This window comes from Tamandua tetradactyla, chromosome 3, assembly GCF_023851605.1.
Source record: "Tamandua tetradactyla isolate mTamTet1 chromosome 3, mTamTet1.pri, whole genome shotgun sequence".
Classification (NCBI taxonomy): domain Eukaryota; kingdom Metazoa; phylum Chordata; class Mammalia; order Pilosa; family Myrmecophagidae; genus Tamandua; species Tamandua tetradactyla.
The window spans coordinates 10,854,133-10,862,558 of NC_135329.1; the positions used below are offsets into that span (position 1 = coordinate 10,854,133).

Here is an 8,426-nt window from a genome sequence, read left to right on the forward strand (position 1 = left end):
TGCTCCCCCATTTCCAGATTCCTTTCTTCCTCCTCTGTATTCTCTGGATTTCCTGACTGTCTCAGTGGAGTCCTTTACCTTTTCCTCCCTCGCCCATGAGCCCTACTCTCTCCTCCTTTCTCCCTAGTCCCTGACCTGGGTATGTCAGCCCGATTATTGCCTAGCTGTGTTACCTTGGACAAGTTACCCTCCCCCTCTGAGCCTTAGCATTCACATCTATAAAAGGAGACTGTATGGTGAGTGATGTCCTGCTGAGCCCAAGAAATTCATTCTCCCTTTTACAGGCCTCCCCACCTCCTCCCCCCTCTTGGCTCCTGTCTTGGGTCCTATCTCCCAGGAGGGGCCTGCCCTTGCCCAGGAAAGCTGTGGCTCCAGCTCCTGCTCCCTTCTAAGCCACCAGCCCTAGGCCTCCACCCCAGCTCTCACCCCCGCTCCATGTGGTCCGTCTGTGAAGCTGGCCCCAAGCCCTACAGCCACTCCACGTTTCTCTGTTTTTCCTTTTTTTCCCCCCCTCTTTCCCGAAGTTAACAAGAAGCAGATGTGGCGTGCGATGGTTGGAGAGGTGGGGGGAGGAGGGGAGGGCTGAACCGCCAGCCAGACAGGGGGAAGGGAGGAGAGTAAGCAAGGGAGGGTGGCCCGAGGCCAGGGCCCGCCCTACAGCCACTCTCGAGCCTCTGAACGGCCACAGGGGCAAAGCCCTGTCACCCTCAGGATCCGGTCATCGGGGGGAAAAGGACAGAGAGACCAGAGGAGGGCCAGCTGGGCCGAGGGGGCGGAGGCCCAGGAAGCAGCATCCGCGAGGGGCAGGGACCAGACGCGGGAGGCCAGGGGGCACAGAGAACAAACTCCCCTCAGAAGCAGAGAAGAGGAGAGCGGAAAGAACGAGGGAGGGACAGACAGGAGCCTGAGGAGGAGAGAGGAGGGGGAGAGGGGTCAGGCCAGGCTGTTAAGGAGGAGGCGTGTGGCTTGGGGCGCCGACAGGAAGCCGGGGCCGGGCCGGCGCGCTCTGTCCCGCGGAGCCGCAGCATCCCCAGGGGCTGGGCAGAGGCGCCAGCGGCCAGGCGGCCGGTCCGGGATGAGTCTCTGAGGACCCCCACGGAGTGACCCCCACCATGGCCCCCAGCGCCCTCTGGAGCTGCTACCTCTGCTGCCTGCTGACCACAGCTGCAGGGGCCGCGAGCTACCCACCTCGCGGTTACAGCCTCTACACTGGAGCCGGTGGGGCCCTCGGCCCTGGGGGGCCCCAGGCCCAGAGCGCCCCCCGGCCCGCCAGCCGCCACAGGTAGGACGCTGGGCCCCAGCCTGAGGCCGGAGATGGGTGGGAAGGGCTGATTGAAGGTGGGCACATGGGCCACCACCTCGGCTGCCCCTCTCCCAGGGACACGATCCCCTGGTGCAGGGGAGGGAGGCGAGAGCAAAGCCGCCCATCAGCTGGCTGCTCACGTATTACCTTCGTGAGGGCCGCTTCCTGGGTCCCCTGAGCGTCTAGGCTCCCCGTTGATGTCGGGGGATCGGGGGACCAGTCCCTGGGCCCCCACACAGAGACCTGCAGTTAGCGCCCAGGAAAGCCACCCTGAGGGATGCGGGCCAGGCCTGGCTGACAGCGGCTGGGAGGCCACCGGCCCAGGGGCCTTGGGCAGACCTTTGTCCCTTTCTAGGGCTTCCTAGGCCCATCCCGTAATCCATAACCCTGACGCCACTCCGCTCTGCCTCTTTCGGCTCTCCAGCCACACAGGCCAGCACGAACAAGGTTGAGTGTGAACTGTGGGCCCCAAGGGGGATAGGGTTTATTACCTACTTGCCTTGAGCTGGGCCTTGGACTGCCCCACCCTGTCCCCCATGGAACGGGGGGAAGCCAGCGTCCAGGGGGTCACCCACAGGCTCCCGCGAGCTGACTCTCACATAGCCTATCAAGCTGGGGACTGAGACAAGGCCAGAAAGGGACACAAATGAGTGTGTGAGAATCCCAAGGACCCCACAGCCAGGCGGACTGACTTCTCTGTGGTTGTGCCTTTCCATTCCATGCCTCTCCACATCTTGAAAAGTCTTTATCTGCTCCTGGCATAAAGGAAGGCGTGGGGGGCAGGGGGAACTGTCCTGCCAAAACCCCAGGTCTCGCCAGTCCCCAAGGGCCCCTCATCTTTTGACCCTGACCCAGCCCTTCGGGGAGCCCCCGGGCCCTCTGCTGGGGCGTGTCTCCAGTCCTCAGGCCCACGTAGGTTTGTCCCTGCAGGAACTGGTGTGCCTATGTGGTGACCCGGACAGTGAGCTGCGTCCTTGAGGACGGAGTGGAGACCTTCATCAAGCCTGACTACCAACCCTGTGGCTGGGGCCAGCCCCAGTGTCCCCGCAGCATCATGTAAGCTCCCATGCCAGGGGCTGGGCTGGGACAGGGGGTACCTGGTAGGGGCTCAGAGAGGGGCAGAAGGTGGGGGCCAGTTCAGAATTCGTCCAAAGCAGGTAGCAAGGGGCAGGGCCTAGATCAGAGCCATATTGAGGCGATGCTGAGGCAGTAGTTTGGCTGCTGGGACACGGAAGGCCGAGGCACCCACCCTGCCAGCCCCTGAATACCATCTCGGGATCGGGGGACTGACATCTCTGGGCTGGGTCACCCTCAGGGAAAAAAACACAAGGTTCCAGAGCTGGGCAATAGTGAGGGGAAGAGCAGGCATTTGGCCCTTGGCCAACAGGCTGACAGCTGTCAACTGAGTGAGGCGACACACTGGACACTCAGGGTCCCAGCCTGAGGGACAGGCCTTGGCACCAGCAGCTGCTCACCTGAGGACAGGGGCCAGGGCCACAGACAGGACAGGGAGAAACAAAAGGGCCCCTCTGCCTCTCCCAGGTACCGCAGCTTCCTCCGCCCTCGCTACCGTGTGGCCTACAAAACAGTGACGGATATGGAGTGGCGGTGCTGTCAGGGTTACACGGGTGATGACTGTGGGGAGGGGCCTGCCCCTGAGCTGGGTCCGGCAACTACCACGCCACGCCCCCAGCCCCGGCCCGGCCGCCCCAACCTCTCCGGCTCCAGTGCGGGCAGCCACCTCAGCGGGCTCGGGGGAGAAGGTGGGTATGGGGGCTGCTGGAGAGAGAAGTGGGGGACGACCCTGGGCGGGAACTGTGGGGCTGAGCTGCTGAGAAAACCCCATGCCCTAAGTCAGAAGAAAGGGGCAGAGGGAGCCAGTGAGATCCCTGAGGTTCCCTGCATGTGAGAGAGAGGAAGAGAGGGAAAAGCAGAAGGAAGGGGGAGGGGAAGAGAGAGAGAGCTCGTATGTGGATGCACATATGCACACACGCACACACACACACACATGCTCACACGCTCCCATGTGTGATCAAGATACTTCCTTGCTGGGAAGAGCTGCAAGAGCAAGAGGGGATTCCTTAGAGAAGCTTTGTCCTTGGGGAAAGAGTTGACACTGCAAGTGCTAGCATGCATCCCGGCTGACTGCAGGTCCCAGGCCCCAATGTGGCCTTTGGAGACTGCGGGTCCCACAATGCCGCCATCCCTGAGGCTCGCCTTCCCTTGCATGTGTGCCAGGCACTCCGGATGTGCTGTTTCCCTAGAAGAGAGATAGCAGTCCTCGTAATCAGGGGAAAAGGCACATCCAGCTAACTCTGACCACCCAGCTAGAGCCCCAGCAGGCTTGCCTTGTTTGTCCCCATGGTGTTGTGGGGAAGCACCTCCCAGTAATAACAGCCTCGTGGTATCCAGCGTGCCTCCACCACTCCCTTTTTGCTCCTCCTGACAGTGTCACTCCCATTTTAGATTACGAAATAGTTTCCAGAAAGTTGAGAGGCACTTGGGTCAGTGGAAAGGGCTTGGTGGTCATATAGGCGGCTAGGTTTGAAATTTGGCCTTGTTTCCCAATATCTCTGTTTCCCAATCTATAAAATGGGAATTGTTAAGGTATCTGCTGGGTAGCCTTGTTGTAAGTGAATGGCGTTTCCTTCTATTCTTGCCCAAATCACCCCGCTAAGGGGTAGCCGCCCCCCTTCATGGAGCTGGGGTGAGCAGGGCTTCCACGTAGGCCCTGAGCTCTGGGGTTCAGCCTCTCTGCCTTTTGCCCTCCCCTTTCCCCAGGTCTTGGGGAGTCAGAGAAAGTGCAGCAGTTGGAGGAGCAGGTGCAGAGCCTGTCAAAGGAGCTGCAGGGCCTCCGCAGTGTCCTGCAGGGACTGAGTGGTCGCCTGGCCGAAGATGTCCAGAGGGCCGTGGACACAGCCTTTAATGGGAGGCAGCAGCCAGCCGATGCAGCTGCCCGCCCTGGTGTGCATGAAACCCTCAACGAGATCCAGCACCAGCTGCAACTCCTGGACAATCGCGTCTCCACCCATGACCAGGAGCTGGGCCACCTCAATAACCATCACAACAGCGGTGGCAGCAGGGTCCTGGACCCAGCCCCAGCGCCTCCTGGCCACAGTACGGAGCCACTGCGGGAGCTGGAGCAGCGGCTGCAGGAGTCCTGCTCGGTGTGCCTGGCTGGCCTGGATGGCTTCCGCAGGCAGCAGCAGGAGGACAGGGAGCGGCTGCGAGCCCTGGAGAAGCTGCTGGCTGCGGTGGAGGAACGGCAACGGCAGTTCAGCGGGCTGGCCATGGCCCGCCGGCCCCCACAGGAATGCTGCCCTCCAGAGCTGGGCCGGCGACTAGCAGAGCTGGAGCGGAGGCTGGATGTTGTGGTCGGCTCCGTGACAGTGCTGAGTGGCCGGCGAGGGGCCGAGCTGGGAGGAGCAGCCGGACAGAGCGGCCACCCCCCAGGCTACACCAGCTTAGCCTCCCGCCTCTCTCGCCTGGAGGACCGATTCAACTCCACCCTGGGTCCGTCGGAGGACCAGGAGGAGGGCTGGCCTGGGAGGCTTGGGGGACTGGGCCACTGGCTGCCAACTGCCTGGGGCCGCCTGGAAACGCTGGAGGGCTCACTGGCTAATGTGAGCGGGGAGCTGGGTGGTCGGCTGGATCTCCTGGAAGAGCAGGTGGCAGGGGCTGTGCAGGCATGTGGCCAACTCTGCTCAGGGGCCCCTGGGGAGCAGGACTCCCAGGACAGGGAGCTCCTCAGAGCCTTGGAGCGCAGGGTGCTGGACAGTGAGGGGCAGCTGAGGCTGGTAGGCTCAGGCTTACACAAGGTGGGAGCCGCCGGAGAAGCCCAGCAGGCCACGCTGGAGGGACTGCAGGGTGCCGTGGGCCGGCTCCAGGATCGTGTGGATGCGCAGGATGAGACAGCTGCAGAGCTGGCGCTGCGGCTGAATCTCACAGCGGCCCGGCTGGGCCAGTTGGAGGGCCTGCTGCAGGCCCGCGGGGAGGAGGGCTGTGGGGCCTGCGGTGGTGTCCAAGAGGAGCTGGGCCGCCTTCGGGATGGTGTGGAGCGCTGCTCCTGCCCCTTGTTACCCCCGCGGGGCCCTGGGGCTGGGCCAGGTGGGGGAGGACCAAGCCGCGGGCCCCTGGATGGCTTTAGCGTGTTCGGTGGTAGCTCAGGCTCAGCCTTACAGGCCCTGCAGGGAGAACTCTCCGAGGTCATTCTCACCTTTAGCTCCCTCAATGACTCACTGCGTGAGCTCCAGACCACCGTGGAGGGTCAGGGTGCCGATCTGGCTGACCTGGGGGCCACCAAGGATCGGATCATCTCTGAGATTAACAGACTGCAGCAGGAGGCCACGGAGCATGCCACAGAGAGTGAGGAGCGCTTCCGGCGCCTGGAGGAGGGACAGGCCCCATCAGGCCAGTGTCCTGGGCTAGAGGGCCGGGTGGACCGCCTGGAAGGTGTCTGCGAGCGCTTGGACACGGTAGCCGGGGGGCTGCAGGGCCTGCGCGAGGGCCTCTCCAGACACGTGGCTGGGCTCTGGGCTGGGCTCCGGGAATCCAATAGCACCAGCCAGACGCAGGCGGCCCTGCTGGAAAAGCTGCTTGGAGGGCAGGCTAGCCTGGGCAGGCGGCTCGGTGCCCTCAACAACTCCCTGCTGCTCCTGGAGGACCAGCTGCACCAGTTTAGCCTGAGAGACCTCACTGGTGAGGGGGCGAGAGGAGGTGGGGGGAACTACCCCCTTTCAAGTTTTTTCTTTTCCCCCCTATACCCCACAACAGCCCGGCCTTGGTCAATTCGACTTTCTCCTTGCTCTGCCCAGCATGTATTACAGACCCAAACACTGTCCCAGAGTTACAGTTTTTCCACAAGAGATGATCCAAGGTCCTAGCTCCCTGCCCTTCCTCTGGCTGCTCAGATAGGCCTGGGGTTGGAGGTGGGGTGTGGCTTTGTGAGCCAGGGGTCCTGCATGGGCAGAGAGGGGCCCCTCTCCCTGTCAAGTTGCAAAGTCCCACCTCTTTTACCCATTGCCCTATCCATGGAGCCACCACCACCTTCCGAGTCTCCCTTTGTGGCTCTCCTTCTACTCAGTGTTTTTCATTTCAGGGCCAGCAGGGGAGGCTGGGCCCCCAGGGCCTCCTGGGGTGCAGGGACCTCCAGGCCCTGCTGGACCTGCAGGACCTCCAGGCAAGGATGGACAAGACGGGCCTGTTGGACCACCAGGTATGTGGTTTGAGACCCTTGTTGCAACCAGGGCTGCTACTTCCTGAGCACCCCAGGCTGGATATTCCATCCTGAATCTGACAGAAGGGGTAACAGGGTAGGAAATGGGGGGGGGGGTCCTATGAGGCTGCTAGTGGGAGGAAAGAGACGAGGAGGTGGGATAGTCATTGTGTTTGGCTAATTGGATATGGCCTCCCTGCTGTACTGAGGAGAGAGGTTGAACTTACAGGGACTGTCTAGGGTGTGAAAGGCCGAGGACCAGGGCTCATGGCCCAGCAGTGGAGCAGAGTGGACCCTACTTGTTCCTCCTTTTCTTCATAGTCCCCTTCCTGCTCTTAGCACCTAGCACAGCAGGAGGGACTTCGCAGATATTTGCTCAGTTCTGCAGTGAGCACTGCCTTTCTTCTCACTGCTCATTTTCCTTTTTCTGCAGGTCCCCAAGGGGAGCAAGGTAAGTTCTCCTCATTGGCTCCTGGGGGGAGGGGAACCTGAGCTACGGGATAAGGATGGAAGGCACAGGGCTGTAGAGATGGGGGGGGGGGCAGTTTGGGTGCCTTTGCACCCAGTATCAATGCTAACTGCCCCCTCCCACCTCCCCAGGAGTGGAAGGGGCACAGGCACCCTACATGCCCAGAGTGGCATTTTCAGCTGCCCTGAGTTTGCCCCGGTCTGAACCAGGCACAGTCCCCTTTGACAGAGTCCTGCTCAACGATGGGAACTACTATGACCCAGAAACAGGTGAGCCTGGGAGGGGGTTGGGGTTGGCACTTGGGGAAATGACCGAGGCTGTGCTGTGATAGCTTGTCATTTTTGCCTCTTTGGACGATGAGCATCTTTTCATTCCCTGATTTGGGGAGACCCCACCCCCCCCAACTCTTTCCTTTCTTTATTAACTCTAAGCAAAGCTTGGGCTGGGAGTGAGAAAGGCCGAGGGTGTTATTTATTCAACTGATCTTTATTGGGGGCTCACTCTTGCCAGGTTATTTTAAGAGCTGGGGATGCAGTAGAGAACAAAAGAGACAAACTTCCCTGCTTTCCCAAAGCTTTCATTCTGGTGGAATAGAGATGCAAAGACCCAGCCAGCCCCTCCCTAGCCTAGGAGCCCTAGGTGGGCTTCCTGAGACCTTCCTGGCCTCAGCCACCTGTCTTCCCTCCTGACCGCCATCCCTGTCCCCCCCCAGGAGTGTTCACTGCGCCACTGGCGGGCCGCTACCTGCTGAGCGCGGTGCTGACCGGGCACCGGCACGAGAAAGTGGAGGCCGTGCTGTCGCGCTCCAACCTGGGCGTGGCCCGCATAGACTCCGGGGGCTACGAGCCCGAGGGCCTGGAGAACAAGCCAGTGGCGGAGAGCCAGCCCAGTCCTGGCGCCCTGGGCGTCTTCAGCCTCATATTGCCGCTGCAGGCCGGGGACACGGTCTGCATCGACCTGGTCATGGGGCAGCTGGCGCACTCGGAGGAGCCACTCACCATCTTCAGCGGAGCGCTCCTCTACGCGGACCTGGAGCTTGAACAGGTGTAGACACGGCGTCGGGCCCGACGGGCCCATGTGTCCATGCCGCTGGAGAGGCAGCGGGGGCGGTGAGCTCCCCTGGGTCCCCGCCCGAGGCGGGGCAGGAACCCGGCACCCTAGCACCCGGCCGGCCGCCGTCGCTGGACCCGCCGCGGTGCAGGCGCCCAGAGCTTCGCCCCACAACGGGGCCCCCTCGTCCGAACTTTTGGCCTGATCGCCGCCCCCTCCAAAACCTAAGGGCCCGGACAGCGCAGGAGCCGACCCTCGAGACCGGTTCCCTGGGAGGATCCCGGAGGAGGCTCGCCCCCACCGCCACACTAAGCTATTCGGGAATAAAGACACTTCATTTTGGTTTTTTTTCTAAGAAACAAAAAAACACCAACAAGCAGTTTTGCGCC

At 62.0% G+C, this 8,426-nt stretch overlaps 1 protein-coding gene across 1 annotated transcript; it reads left to right on the top strand.

Moving 5' to 3' along the window:
- The first annotated feature begins 751 nt into the window (after positions 1 to 751).
- Positions 752 to 8,379, top strand: EMILIN1 (elastin microfibril interfacer 1). Its single transcript, XM_077152379.1, has 8 exons — positions 752 to 1,282; positions 2,234 to 2,359; positions 2,846 to 3,066; positions 4,085 to 6,001; positions 6,402 to 6,518; positions 6,952 to 6,969; positions 7,119 to 7,256; positions 7,700 to 8,379. Exons 1-8 carry the CDS (start codon positions 1,113 to 1,115, stop codon positions 8,035 to 8,037), a joined length of 3,045 nt encoding a protein of 1,014 aa, XP_077008494.1. The 5' UTR covers positions 752 to 1,112; the 3' UTR covers positions 8,038 to 8,379.
- The last annotated feature ends 47 nt before the right edge of the window (positions 8,380 to 8,426 follow it).